Genomic DNA, 15,891 nt, shown 5'->3' with positions numbered 1-15,891 from the left:
TCTGATTTACACAGACGTGCATTGGCACGCTCTGCACTGCACCTTCAAATTTAGCACTTACCTTAAGTGCAACGCGCACAGCGCTTGCCCAGTGCTAGTGCTATTATTTAGCACTCCCGGATAGCACGCCAAATTAATTTCAGTTAAATTTTGTGTGGGAACTTTAAGTGGTGGCCAAAAAGAGACATTTTAGGGTCCCAAAAGACTACAATCCTCGGTCTGTTTCCTTTATGATTCCATTTTCACTGATTTTCAGGCTCTCTCACCATTTTTGAAGATTTTTCGCGATGATCTAGAAGAAATAAAATTTTGCTTGTGATTTGCATAAGGTAAAAAATTTATGCCACACAAAGAACAGAACCATGGACCTTTCACACCCAAGTCTTGAACGCTAGCACTGCACTATATTTTCTGATAAAAACTAGTGGAAATATTTGCACCACATTCTAGTGGTTGTGACAGAAGTTTTCGAATAAACAAAGGGCAACACCATCTTAGTTACCGTTTTAGTTAGAGTGCCAGGGCGAGTGCTATGATCAGAAGCGCAGTGCTATCCATTAAAATAGCACGCGTGCTAGTCAAGTGCAGTGCCAGTGCATGTCTGGATTTACATGTCAATCGTTTCAAAATTGGCTCAAATGGTTCAAACGATTTTCGATGAAATGCAACAAATTTTATAAAAAGCCGATATTTAATTTTTGACCAAAAAACATTCTTAAACTTCAAACAGTTTCCAAAATGACAAGATTTTTTTTCCTCTTAAAATGTTATTTTTTCAGCAAACTTTCCTTGAAATGTGATATAAAAATGATTCCTTTAAACAGAATTGGTTCTAAGGTTCTAAGAAATTACAAAAACAGTAATCAATCACTTTGACTCTTTCAAATCCTAGACACAATCAATACGATAGCAATTTTTGAAAAGATCAATTCTGGCTTCAAAATTTATGTTAACATTTTCAGCTCACATCACAGGACGATGCCCAAGGCTCATTATTCATAACTTACTTTGGTGTTAATTACCAGACCACAAACCATAAATATTCAAATTTCCACTGCCCGTGTGCGGTCACACCGAACCCATCCGAACCAATTACCACGTGGTCATCCACCTAATGGAGTTCGTTGGTGATCAGGGGGTGAATCGGGAGGCAGGTTCTCACTATCCAATTTCAGCACCCGACAAAATTGTGAAAGTTATTTGAATTATGAACATCTAAATTATCCTTGAAATTATCCCAAATGCTACCCATTTCACTTCAAGCAGCTCCCGTTTACGGTCTGCAAAGAAGAACCCTTCAGTTTTGCTACAATCTAACCCTTAATCCGCAATCAATCCATCACTTGGAAGGAGGTCGGTCGTTGATTTCCAAAATTGATTTAACAATAATCCCACTTTCAAGCGAGGGTTTCCGGCAATCGAGCCCCATTTTTTTGCTGGGTAAAATTTACAACAGTCTTTAATCATGCCGAGTAAGCAAACGCACAAAAAAAGAGGAAATTCTCCTGGGAAAGGGCAACGTAATCGGATTTCCAAGCTGCCGGAATCCTTCTTTAGTGCACGCATTAGCTTGCCAGCTCAGCCACAAAAGTGGCCAACACCCCCCTTGGTTATCTGAGCTCCCTGGTGGTGTCATTTTTTTCTTTTAGTTTGGCCACAAGGAAAAGGTATGTTCTCATCTTTGATGTATGAGCTTCAAGCTTTAACTGCTTTTCTTCGTTGGAAATGATTAAAGATTTTTATGGCTCTTGAATTTCATGAATTCCTTGAAATTTGTTATGCAAGGAAAAGACTTATAATTTGAGACTAAAATTTCCAGAAATTTTTAATTGATGTTTGAAAATACTTTAAAAATAGTCTCTAGTCATAGCAAAAATACTTTCGGTGAATTGGCCCAGATTCGCCACACTCACCAGTTTCCGTCATATTTACTTTCCCCTTACCATATTTCCTCAGGAAAATCCCACCTGGAATTTCCCAAGCCTACCTCAAACCCACCTGTACACACCCCCTCGGAGGTAGCTCAGTTTCAACGGTCGGCTAGCGTTGTATTTCTCAATTTACAGAGAAAAAAAAAACAAGAAATGAAAAGTTAAATAAAACAGAGGCAAACATTTTTTCCGGCAGCAGCAGCAGCTGGGCTGAGCCTTTCGGAATCGGGAAAAGCGAGGCAAATGTCCGGAAGAGGGCTAAAAGGACAAAATATGGTTCAGGAAAGGAAAGAAGCAGCAGCAGCAGCAATCTCATCGCCAAAAGGCACTGCCAGCGAAAGCTTCTGATAAATGTGTAGAATGGAGCCTGAGACTGCTGTTTTTTTTTTTTTTTTAACGGAAGCTCTGAAGCTGCAAGGGAAAAGTGGGAAACACAACAAAGGAATGGTTTTTCATGGTTTGAGAGCAAAAGTTCAGAGGTTTTCAATAAATTTAAGTTTTAAATTTTCAACTCTTGCTTACTTTTCAACATGCTTTATTTTTAAAATTCTAAAATTAACCTTGACTACCTTGACATAGTTTTTTTTCTTTTTTTTTCTAAACAAAATTCATGCACACAATACATCGTTTTCCCATATAAAGAAGCATTGGAGGAAGTGCGTGGTGGCTCAAGTAAATTCTAATAATTTGTTAATGAGTCTTATTATATGTCGTGTTTTAAAATGTTTTACATTTCTTTTACCGTTGATTACCATAAACTATCAAAAAGAGAATATTTTGATCTTTTTTCAATTTTTATGTAGTACCAGGCGTCTCCATTAGCATTTAAAAAATCATTTTGTCTGAAAAACGAAATTTTCAAAGATAGAATGTTTTGAATCGAACATATTCTTAATCAGGAAGGTGAAACACAGCTTCCTACGTATAAATCTCCCATGGGTGTTTTCGATTTATAATATTTTGCTTCATCCATCCATCCGTGATATATTACCTTTATTTTTTAAGCATAAACCTAAAATATCAATTAAGAAAAAAATTGATGTATAAATTTATGAAAGTTACTAGATTTTTAAACATTTTATTTGCTATTCAGTCAAGACACATTTTAAGAAAGTTATGAATAGTTTTTGAACATCTTGAAAAATTGAAATAGGAAACACCAAAAGCCAGAAAAAAAATATTTTGGAAGGTTAAAGATTATCAACATGTTTTCCAATTAATTTTAAATACATTTGAAAATTTCTATTAATGGTTCAAAACGAAGTAATACAACGAATTTATTTCAAAATTGCCCACCCGTCTTTTAAAAATTAAACTATAAATCTGGAGCAACACGAGAAAAGGGCGTATAAGCATTTTGACAGCTTGAACTATTTTGCCAATTCCGAGCCAACAGGTAACTTTTTCACAAAACTCGATTTGTTAAACAATAGCTGGCCTTCCCAGCTACCTTCTAACGCTGAGAGTTTTGTTAAATAGTTACCTATTGTCTCGGAATTTGCAAAATAGTTCTAGCTGTCAAAATGCTTATACGCCCTTTTCTCGTGTTGCTCCAGAAATAAAAAATCTCCGAAATCAAGAGAAGAACTGAAAGCATTTATTTCTGCTCGAGGTTTTCAATTAAGCCTGTTTAACTTTTCTTACCATACAGAAAAAAAATGTTTTTATAAAAATAAAACTTTCCACGGTGCTGTAAAATAAAATTTTACAAAAAAACCAAATATTTTTGACTGGTTTAATTATGTTCGAAAGGAACTTCAATGCGCTAAAATGAATTTTACATAGTTTTCAGGTTATTGCAAGTTAAATTTCATTGAAATTTTGAAAAAAAATGCATCCTGATGGTTCGAGCCAAACGCAAACTTTAAATATATATGAATAGTCTAACTTAAACACCACAAAATTAAAAAAAAAAACAATTTTTGCTTCCAAATTTGATTGTGCATCTTAAATTGATTATTTCTTTCAATTTTGTTAGACAATATTTTTTTTTCTCAATCCAATATTTAAGGAAAGATCCATAGATTTAGGATTCACATATTTCTCTGGCTTTCCGTTTGTTGTAAATCAGCTTTAGGCCGTTGCAAATATTTTTTAAAGTTTATGTCGCCCCCTCAAAATTGGTCTGAAAAATCAGGGGGCAAAAAAAATATTTTTCCAAAAAACTTCAAAATTTCAATGAAAATAGAAGTCTAATCAACTGAAAACAATCTAAACTGCATTTTTCTGCATTGATAGTCATATTAAGCATGTTTGGGCTTGTTTAAAAATGTTTTGAATTTTGATGAAATTGTGCTGTACAGCACCGCAACAATTTTTTTTTTTCGCAAAAAATAAAATGTTCGTCAATACTTAGATATTTTAGAAACTAATGATGACAAAACAACTGGACAGGTGTATAATGCATTTTAAAACACTTTTTTCATTAAAATTTTGAAACCATGGCTCGTAATTTCAATTTTTATACTTTTTTATTTTTTGCCCCCCCTTCCCCCCCCTGACTTTGGTCAGAGTCGAGGGACATAAACTTCAAAAAATATTTGCAACGGCCTTACTATTCAACATCAACAAATAAATAGATTTTGTAATAATATGAATCTTTGTATGACACTCTTATTTAAAATAAAATCGAAATAATTTTTTTGTTGTAATATACTATTAACAAAAAATAAAGCAAATCGATGAACAAGTACAATTATTAAAAATATTTAATGCTTTAATTACTTAATAAAAACTCAACTTTAATTAAACATTAATTACTTTTAATTATTCTAATTACCATTATTTACGAAATAAATAATAAATTACCAAATTACCAGCTTAAAATCAAAGTAATTTATAATTATTTTTTCCAGTCTGAGACCTTGCTGAGAACCCTACGGAAAATAGGCCAACATTTTATGCATGATTAAAATTAATACTTTTCTGCTTTTGAGATAATGCATGTATAAAATTGATATACAGAAATACTGAGACCTGTTATTTTAAGTAATATTCAAAAATAGCAAATAACTGGTCTTTACCATGAGAACCCCTGCCGGGAAACTCTTCGACCATTTCCTCTGTACTGATTGCGCGGGGACCTCCGGAGGAGAGTCGGCTGCCCGAGTGCTGCACTTTGAGAGCAAACAAGTCGGGGACCATGAACTGGCCCAACCCTACAATGACGACGGTGGACCCAGCTGAGGGGGTCTTAAGAAGAGCGAGAATATTTATTGCAGTGTGCCGGTGCTGGTCTGGCTGCTGAGCTTCAGCAGCAGAAACCGGCGGGGATCTGCGGGTGAATAAAGAATGGAGCTGAATCCGACTCCAACCGACGAGCTTAGCTGCCTGCCTGGGTGTGCAATTGGTGCTGGAATAAAGTGGGTAATAAACTAGAACTGCATTGTTGGCATGGCAGTTGTTGCAGTTGTTCTGGGTGGAGGAGGGCAAACTTGCCGGAAGAAGGGCGACGATGCACAATCTCATCTCGGGGAGAAATATCGCAAATGGTCGCAGATTTGCTAGGCAGCTGCTGCTGGTACTGCTGGTTTTGTGGAGGGAAATTTGAATTTTTGTGCGGAAAGTTTAAACCAACTTTGGAGGAGTTACGAGAACGTGAATCGCGAAATGACTAGCGACTACGAATGGAGCAAATTGTGTAAAGTTGATGTAGTAAATGAGCTTGTTTTTGCCGTGCAGCTTAACGAGGTGGATTGAAACTTTAAGTGGAGAAGTTTTAACAAGATGAGGATTTGTAAAAACAATGTTGATTTTCTTTGAACACTGCTTTTTTTTTTTAAATATCAGAAATACCTTAAACATGAAAACTATAAATCTCGATTAAATTTTCAAAAGGCCCTATCTGCATAGGAAACCCATGAGGGATAGTTTGTTTTGAAAATTTAATCTAGAAATAATACATAATCAATTGTTCTATAAAATACTAATCATCTCCCCTTCTTCTCCACTTCCTTACAGATGTCCTAATATGGGTTTCCCGTGCGGCGAAAAGGCGCATCCTCGCACGACGTCACGACCCTCGGAGCCAAGCTGGAACGAGCTACCAATCGGCTGTGAGCAACAACAACAACACCTGCTGTTACCAACAACCACCAACACCGTCAACTTGAGCAACCTGAACTCCACTTCCCGCAAGCATCAGCAGACAACATTTCATCGCGCCCGCACCCTCCAGTCCAAACATCCTCCTCCGGCGTCGGCAGCATTCCCGGAAGTGTCGCCCAGCGGCTTTCATTATCCGTTTAACCTTTTCCATCCGTTCCACGATCCGGCCTCGACGGCGACGACGACGCTCCAGCAGTACTCGACGATTATTCTCGGCAAGCTCTCACAATTTATCACCAATCATGTAGCGGCCAGGAGTGGCGGAGGAGGGGGCGGTTCTCGGAGTCCGGAACTGCTGCTGCTGCCACCCTGGTCCCCGTGCACCCGCCACGCTTCCGACGGCCCCTCGGTGCATTCCCACGACACCGGAAGGTCGTCCCCAGCTGATGCCATAGGACCTTCCGAGAAGCGCCATCACTCATCAACCCCCGTGCTCACCTGCGAAGAGGCCGCCGGCAGTAACCCGAGAGTAATTGTGCCGCCGGAATCTGCTCCAACAACAACCTGTGATCCTGCTGCAACGTCAGTTGCCTACCTTGGGGGGTGCACCGAGTCTTCTTCGTCGCCGTCGTCACAATCTATCAGCCCAGATGCCGGCCTCGGCGACTGTTGCAGCAACCATCCGGCAAAGGACAGAAACGACGGCAACCGGCAAACGACTTTGACTTGTGGGACCGAGACTAGGACGGGGAGGGGGACAGGGACAGGGACGTCGGACGCCAGACCTGCTAACACTGCTACAACTTCTACTGCTACCGCTACGAGTAGTCATTATCTTGTAAGACATTCACTCTGTTTATATGCAGCATCTAGCGTTATATTAGCGTTATGTTATCTAACAATACCAACAGTTGCCTCAGACACACCACACACTATGTGAGTATAATAACAAGTTATGGTTCCTGCACGCACTGTCCCGATTATGCAAAGTGACGTAGGCAGCTTTTTTCATCCAAAAAGGAACAGTCGACTCTCTGGTTGTCAATCTTCGCTATCTCAATATTGCTCCATCTATGGATGATTTCTTCAATCCCTCAAACTGCATACTTCGATGTTATTTCTTCAAAATTCTTTCTAGGCCTTCCTCGATTGGTTTTCATTTGGTCAGCTGTGTGTTATCTTGTGACATAGACCATTTTGGTCGAAAATGAGTTAATGATGACGATTTGCTATACTTAACAAACACTACAAGATGCTTTAACCCGATTTTGTAAACTCGCTTCCGTTTCCCGGATATCGCAATACACACTTGTGACATAGACCAATTTATCATCAAAATGATCGTGCACAAATGTGGAAAAATTTTCTTGTTTTTCACAAATTTATGTTGATACACATTTGCTGAAGGCAATGCAATCTTTTGTTTTTGAAAATATACTGATTAAGTCGGTTAAACTATTGATTTAAGTCTATTTTAGTTTGTATGGGAATTCTGTGCACACTTGTGACACGTAGTACAATTTTACTTTCGAAACACACTTGTGACACGTGCTTTTCAGATTTTTGTTTACATTATTTACTGTATCTTTTAACTGGTGTTACCAAATTAGTTGAAACTTGGAGCGTTTGTTAAGCGATACTATACGAACCGATTGCTTCAAAAAGTTTGGCTCTACCATTCATAGTTTTGAAAATATTTATCATCAAACTTTAAAAATCGATTTTCTCGGAAAGTACTAAATGGTCGTTGTCACAAGATAGCACACAGCTGACGATACTTTCCATTTATCCATAGACTTTATTTTTTGAGAAACTGAGCTTTAAAGGGTGCTTGCTTCTTCGATGGTCCCTTCAATATTTACACCAGATAGTCGACTGTAAATCAACATTTGTCGTTTATGTCGTTTATGTCACTATGGATAATTATGGCAGTGCACTTATATGTTTTTTTTAAATGAGTGTGTACTTTAATTGTCACTTTCAAGTCTTCCAAAATTTGTCTAGAATTCGATTCAAACAATTAATTATTACAGTAGTACAGTACCTTTGCCGGACCAAACATCGGATGATTTTATTTTAAAATTGAGATTTTCACTCCAGATTTTGACTCACTTTTGAGCAAATCACAAATCGAAATCGTAAGCTTGGACAATTTTCGGAGGACTTGTAAGATTTTGACCTTTATTTATCTTTAAAATCTTTTTCTACTTCCTCATCAATCTTATCTTGTCGTTGTAAATAACATCATAAATATATTATGCATTACATAAAAACATACAGTCATCCCTCATATTCGGAACAGTTTACAGATCGGCTAATGTTCAAAAAATCATAGCAAATCGATATTTGAACTTAATGGCTCGTTTTTACCTTCATTTGAAAGCTTTTCTTGCGATCTTTCGAATGCTGTATCGAACAACTGCAAATTTTAACATTTATATCAAGTTTTTGAAGAAAAACTTTGACCCTTGAAATCTACTAATTCGGAACACTTTTTTCTTACGGATGTAATCAAACTTTGGTTCTCTCCAGGAGTACATATTTTTTTTTTTAATAATAACTTCACACACTGAAACCAACGAAACTCAAGCTTAGTTATATTTTATACATGGTCTGATAACTTTTTTGTGAAAATATAAGTTAAATTTAGGTGTTCCACAATTGTGGGAGGCACAATAACATCTCACAATTATGAAACAGGGAATTTGGAGGCAGTGTTTTGCTGCTCTGAATGAAATAGTCTTGAAATGCAGTTTTTTGTTTTAAAAGTACTACTTTTACTAGTAAAATAGCAAGAGAATTTTGAGGTTATTTGAAAACCAGATATTCTCTTAAGTGATTCAAACCGTTTAAATTTGGGGCACATCTGGATGGTATTCAGAGCTCGAATCCTATGTTTGAGAACGATTTTTTTTCTTATACGGTCACCCCAAGTTAATTTTGTATTAAATGGAATTTATAACCCATAGAATCGAAGCTTTAAGGTTTCCATTGGTTAAAGATTTAAATACGAACGGAAAAGAATAAAATCATACTGAGCTTGGTAGAGGAGTGTTCGAAGAACCTCAAGAAAAAGTTTTAAACCATTTTTAGCAAATTTCAAAAAATTAACATTTAATGCCAATTTTTTCGAAATCTTTAATTTTTCTCCTGTTCAGGAAGTCATTTGAGCAAATGTTGTGTTTACGAAAAACTTTATTTCTCTTGTTTTATGATTTCCTTATTTAATTTTAATAAAATTTGCATTTATTTCGTTAATAATATGTTTGTTTCTGATACTTATCATTTATCACCTTCATTAGCTTTGCCTTTTTTATTTTTTTATTTTATTTTATCCCAATTACTTTTTCAATGATTGGCTTGTTTTTTTGTATTTTCTTCTATAGAATGATACCACTACTATTTAAATTTAAAAAAAACGTAGAGGCATAGTATGGGACATTACAAAAACTATTGCACACTTATTTTTACTTATAATATAGGAAATAATTGAATAAACCACATTTTAAATTGACCTCTTTTTAAAAATACATTAAAAAAAGTTATTTTTTTCTGAAAATTTCATGGGTTCTTTCCTCCAATGCTTTTTGAAAATTAAAAATTGGTAAACAAAATTGATAGTTTAGGAATTTTTAAATCGAAGCCCGGCTAGAGGCTATAGGGTTAACTACAAGTAAACTATATTTACGAAAATGTTAATTAACGATATTATTAGGGCTAGTGATTTTTCACGGCAAAAAAAAATCGAAATTACGCGGCATGTTTGTTTTTAAAACCATGGATTTCACGGCAATTTCACGGCACTCTAAAATCTGCTCAAAATAAACATAATTTTTTTTTGTTTAGGTATAATTATGTACAGAAAAGTGTCTGGAAAAGTAAGCAGTTGTTCAAGATACAGATAAAAATATATTTATTTTCGAAAAAAATATATTGGTTTAATTTTTGAAATTATGCAGAATTTTAATAAGCTGAATTATCATTCAGCTTTTCAAATTTTACTGAAATTTTAGGAATTGATTTTGCTCAAATATCTCTTAAACGAAGCAAATCCTAAAAGTAGAATAAGCAAAATAAATGTTACATATACAAATTTTGTTTATTTTCATAAATGTCAGCAAAAGAGATTTTTTGCATTTAAACAAAGTTCAGGCTAATTTCATTTGTAGTATTTTTTACATTTATTAATAAAATCCAGAAAATTATGTTACCATACAAAATGCTGAGTAAATTTTATTTCAACATGTATTATAAAAATATAAAAATTCTTTTTCGCATTTTTCTCACGTTATGTGAAACTTGCTCATCCATCACAAGTTCTTCCAGGATGCTTTCTTCGGACTGGCTGCGCTTGAGTTCGATTAGATGATATGAAACTTGCTCATCCATTTTTTAATTAATTTTACAGGGATTAAAAAATAATACAGCTCATTTTTATTCTTTGACTGTAGTTTCGAATAACGTTCTTTTACATTCTTTTTTAATTTTCCGGATTCAAGAAATTTTGCTGGAAATTTGCAATGAATTATCTGTACATCGAAGAATTCTGTAATAAACAATATTTTAAAAAAAATCTATTCTCAATTTGCCTTGCAATTTTTTAAATATTTGCGAACTTGTAAAGTGTACACTTAAAATAAATCAATGGTTTATTGCTCTGAAAAGTCATTTTTCTAATGATTATTTATAATTTCGTAGCATTTCACGGTATGTTCTAAATTTCACGGCCAGGGGCAAATTTCACGGATTACGCGGCTTCTGCAAAATCGCGAAAAATCACTAGCCCTAGATATTATGTTTATGCTGTCAAAGTGTCATGAAACGAGTTCGAATCGAATCAAACAAAAAAAGTAAAAATCATGCTGCACCGATTTTACGGGTGAAATTCCATTAAAATTCAATTCATCTTGGGCTGCTGGAATTCCTTACCACAAAGGTTATTTTCTGTAAAGTCAGAATAAATGTTTGTCAAATTATGAATCACAAATATATCGTTCCTTTTTATTTTTTGCGAAAGAATGTTTTTCATACCTTTATGATTTTTTTTGTGTATCATCCATGCATAGGAAAAACTAAAAGCTATTATTTAAAGATTGTTAGGATGTTGCAGAATAGTTTTTTATAACATGTTTTAATTATTTTTTTAATGTTTAGATCAACAAAAAACTGGTGTCCTTAACACTTGTAGCACCAACGGGGTCAAAACATACGCGAAGCACCAAGTGGGTCAAAAAAGTTGGAAATGCAACTTCAACCGGCTGTACAGTATGTAAAAAAAGTATTTACACCCCTTGGGCACTATGCACATTTTGTGATGAAACATGTAAAAAATTTAAAGTTTGACAGGAACCTAGTACTACGTTTTGTTCAGAAACTCATGCCAAACATTTTACTACAAAAGCTCATGAAAGATGATTTCTATAAAAGTTATATAACAAATACTATTACGAAAATAAAAGGTGCAAAAAGTTTGTACACCTTTCGAAAAATTAACATAAATAATGTTATTTGTTGACAAATCACCATAAATCCAGTCTCCCAACTCCAAATAGGCATCCTTGACTGATTAAAAAAAGAATTTGGATTGAATTTAAAGTTTACTAACTACTTAGTATAAAAGTTTATATAACTCTGGAAATTCTATATAAAACTTATCTAAACCTAATTTTGCAAACTTTTAATTCAACTAAATGTCAATATATTACCATATAATTGCTAAATAAACATTTTGGAGTGGGATAACACCGTTTTGGGGGTATTTGTATCGATAGAATAGATTTTTCGTTGAAATTTCGTACCAACCCGGAATTACGTCGTAGGAAAATCCGCCGGCATCCGAAACGGTCCACAATTCACAAGTCAACCTATGTGGAATCGGAAAGGGCATAAAATTTCCGATCTTTTGATACCCAAACATCTAGGTTTTCTTTAAAACCTACGTTTTTAAATACCTAAGCAAAAACGTTGTTATGGTTTCGTTTGAGCAACCTGCCAAAAATGTATGGAATTTTGTAATTTTTGTTCTCGTGGGTCAAACTTATTTTTTGCCCAGGTATTTAAAAACGTAGGTTTTAAAGAAAACCTAGATGTTTGGGTATCAAAAGATCGGAAATTTTATGCCCTTTCCGATTCCACATAGGTTGACTTGTGAATCGTGGACCGGTTCGGATGCAGGCGGATTTTTCTACGACGTAATTCCGGGTTGGTACGAAATTTCGACGAAAAATCTATTCTATCGATACAAATACCCCCAAAACGGTGTTATACCCACTCCAAAATGTTTATTTAGCAATTATATGGTAATATATTGACATTTAGTTGAATTAAAAGTTTGCAAAATTAGGTTTAGATAAGTTTTATATAGAATTTCCAGAGTTATATAAACTTTTATACTAAGTAGTTAGTAAACTTTATATTCAATCCAAATTCTTCTTTTAATCAGTCAAGGATGCCTATTTGGAGTTGGGAGACTGGATTTATGGTGATTTGTCAACAAATAACATTATTTATGTTAATTTTTCGAAAGGTGTACAAACTTTTTTTGCACCTTTTTTATTTTCGTAATAGTATTTGTTATATAACTTTTTATAGAAATCATCTTTTCATGAGCTTTTTGTAGTAAAATGTTTGGCATGAGTTTCTGAACAAAACGTAGTACTAGGTTCCTGTCAAACTTTAAATTTTTTACATGTTTCATCACAAATTGTGCATTGTGCCCAAGGGGTGTAAATACTTTTTTTACATACTGTATCTCGGTGAAAACTCAACCGATTTGGATTATTCTTGTTGCATTCGATCTGGAAGGATGTCAAGAATCACCTTAAACAAGGTAGATCCATAACAGATGCGTCTACCCTAAGTTACAATGAAAAAGGCATTTCCAACTTTTTTTCCAAGCTTTTTGACCCCGTCGGGGCTACAAGTGTTAATGTTAAAGTTTGTTTGCGTTGCTGGGAATTATATAAAAAAATAATCATTTTAAATCTGCAAAAGATAAATTCCTGATTTGAATTTTAAGAAGTTGTTGGCTGATGAGATTTAAAGCAGGTCAATTGAAATAATCTTAATCTTATCAAATTATAAGCAAAAAATAGCTTCAAGTTTCCTTCAGCCACTCGTTGTAGTATTCTGTGCGTTATCTTTTAATCTAGAGCATAAAGTTTTCTCATTCCTTTCCATGATATACAAACAAAACATACTGAAATTCTTGCTGCTCCAGCAAGCTCCAAAGAAAGCATAACTTTCCCAGACCAATCCCTTTTCTTCTGAGTTTGCTCCTCAAAACGCAGTACAGTAGCAATTTGAAAGTACTCGTAGTTTAGTTTTTCATCTTCTAAATAAACCTTGCAAAATACCTGTGCGTTCATTAGAAGGGGACAAAAGCAATCTCCTCCCACTCTGCAGGACTTAGATTATTACTCTGAGATATTTATGCCCTGTCATACGGCGCAGATACGCCCCCAAGGGAGAGGAAGCTTTTGGTCAGCTTTGGGGTTAAAATGGATGGAATGAGGAGCAGAGTGGGGTGGTTTATGACGAGGAGCTTGTGCACTGTAGAGTGGTTTTAATTTGACTTTTCGTTGTTTATTTTAACATTCAGAAATAAGACAAATCTGAAAAAAAAATCTTGTCACACACAAATCGTACGGAAAATGCACTTGGCTTGGGATGCTCGAGCTTTTAGCTCATTACTCCGATACAATTCATACCTGCAATGAACGATGAAATGTCAAATTTGAACCACTCTGTTGTGCAGAGTCCAAGATATGCAGACTAGTTCTCTACTTCTATCTTGACCCGCTGTCTTTGATTAGAAAACTTCTAGCTTTGCTTAGTCATTCTCTGCGAAGTGATGTTTAAAACAGAAAATGATTGAAATTAAAGCAAAAAAGTTTTATTGATTCCACTTTTTAGTTTTCAAAAAAACTTCGATTTCGAAATTATAACTTTTTTGTTTTCTTTTCAAACAAAATTCACGATAAAAACTTCAAACTATATCGATTCTCTGGGACTTCGATTTTCTTTATTGGGCTCGAATTTTGCATAGACATTTGTTAAGTTCAAAGAATCTTCTTACGCCTTGTAGATCGTGCGAATCAAAGTCATGGTCGCAGTGGTCTCAACCCAAAAAAAAAAAGTTCAAAGAACCACTTTGCATCATCCATTAGTCCGTTTAAGTCTCAATACAAATTTTGTGGTTGGCTTCCAAAAATGCAAAATTCAATATCTTTCAAAGGTATTTTTATTACACTTCAAATTTTAATTTTTTTATTCCATCTTTTGAGCTATGGTGCACCAAGATGACTTCTTTGTCCAGGTTATAAATTGTTGATTTTTATCCAATTTCTCCTATATTTTGATAGAAAAAAAAAATAGAATTGCAATCTAAAAGGTTTTTTTTTAAATTGAAAACAGTGCACTGTTTTTAAGTGTTGGTCACTATCAGGCAATTTTCTTTCTAAAGAAAGGTGTAACTTTTCAACTGTTTTTTTTAGTTTCAATTTTTTACCATAAATTCAAATATTTTTTTGCAATTCTTCTTGTCATTTTTTGCAACTTTTCTTGTCATTCACGAACGACAAAACGGCCTTCGAGAATAACTCTACCGAAAATAGTAGAATCTAAAAGTAATACTTTTCAGTACATGGCCTGAAACTAACTAAACTAACTAAACAAATGGATATTTGACTAAAAATTTCTTTCAATGTTTTTTTTCGGAATTGCAAAAAAATTTAGGCAACTTGTTGCAAATATTGAACAGTTAACCTCGCTGGATAAATGTATAGCTACACAGAAAAAAATTGTGTAAATTTGGAAGGTGTAATTTTGGAAGGTTGAATATTACCTCTTTTATGATGTAATTTTGCCTAGATTTAGACTGAAAAAGTGACATTACAACAGAAAAGTGGTAAAATTACCCATTTTCAGAGGTTAAATTACACATTTTATCTGACATAAAAAATGTACTCCTCCCTAGATGTAATAAAACCATGATTTTTTTTCTGTGTAGTGTTGAAAAATACTTACAACATTGCCGAAGACACCAAAACGGAAAGAATATTCGTTCTCTTTATACAGATTTTTATAACATTTACATAGGATTTATGTGGACCTTGACCACCAATAAAATTTGTATGGAGACTTGTAAGGACGAATGGATGATGAAAATTGGTTTCCTTGGGCATAACAAAAGTGTATGCAAAGCTTAAGCACCAAAAATAGGAATATTCAACGTTTACCTAAGTGTAGAATTGGTGAAGTTTCAAATTTGATTGAAAATGAAAAATGTAACAAAGCAAATTTCTAGTTTATTTGATATTATTTCCTACATCAAATTATGACATCAAAAATAGTACAGCTAAATAAACCGCAGATTTCGTAGAGAATTTCACCGCTTCCATTTGCTTCCTACCTCTTTAGTAGATTAAAGCATTTGCAACTCTGCACGAACTTTAAAGTTACTCATGAGCGCATCACTAATATTCATAAAACTTATTTTATTTCCAAACTTTGCTCACGAAAAATAACACACACATAGCAGAGGAAAAACGCGGTAAATAATTCCAAACTGATTCGTAGAAAACCAAAAAAAAACGCTAGAAAATTTTCGGTTCAGTTTTCATGGGCCACTCACAGATTTGGAAAAGCTGCAGAAAAGCAAACTCCTCTGAGCAAAACAAAAGATGAAACGAAATGAAAACAAACCCATCAAAAAGTGCAAGCTTTAGACCGCTAATGAAAGTTGAGCAATGGTTCCATTACTTGGAATATATCTTTTTGTTTTACTTCTTGTTTATTCCTCTGTTTTAGCTGTTATTGTGTAGTCTCACGTTCTTTTCTTCACCCCCTGTCCAGGGGGGAGGTGTTCGGGGTGCTGACTTATGTTCGCAATATCTGTAAATGTGCTTCGCCA

General features: G+C 34.5%; 1 protein-coding gene across 50 annotated transcripts in view; it reads left to right on the top strand.

Moving 5' to 3' along the window:
* Positions 1-15,891, top strand: part of LOC6033527 (glutamate-gated chloride channel) — a 272,801-nt gene that overhangs the window by 155,266 nt on the left and 101,644 nt on the right. For 46 of the 50 annotated variants that reach the window (XM_038259413.1, XM_038259414.1, XM_038259433.1 and 43 more), the window contains 2 exons: positions 5,892-6,914; positions 15,517-15,531. In XM_038259413.1, coding sequence (XP_038115341.1) covers positions 5,902-6,914; positions 15,517-15,531 — 1,028 coding nt within the window. In that variant the 5' untranslated portion in view covers positions 5,892-5,901. The remainder of the gene's footprint in view (positions 1-5,891; positions 6,915-15,516; positions 15,532-15,891) is intronic. The other 4 variants (XM_038259431.1, XM_038259421.1, XM_038259432.1 and 1 more) reach the window with 2 other exon arrangements.

Source organism: Culex quinquefasciatus, chromosome 3 (genome assembly GCF_015732765.1).
Source record: "Culex quinquefasciatus strain JHB chromosome 3, VPISU_Cqui_1.0_pri_paternal, whole genome shotgun sequence".
Taxonomy (NCBI): Eukaryota; Metazoa; Arthropoda; class Insecta; order Diptera; family Culicidae; genus Culex; species Culex quinquefasciatus.
This window is presented reverse-complemented; position numbering and strand designations above follow the sequence as displayed.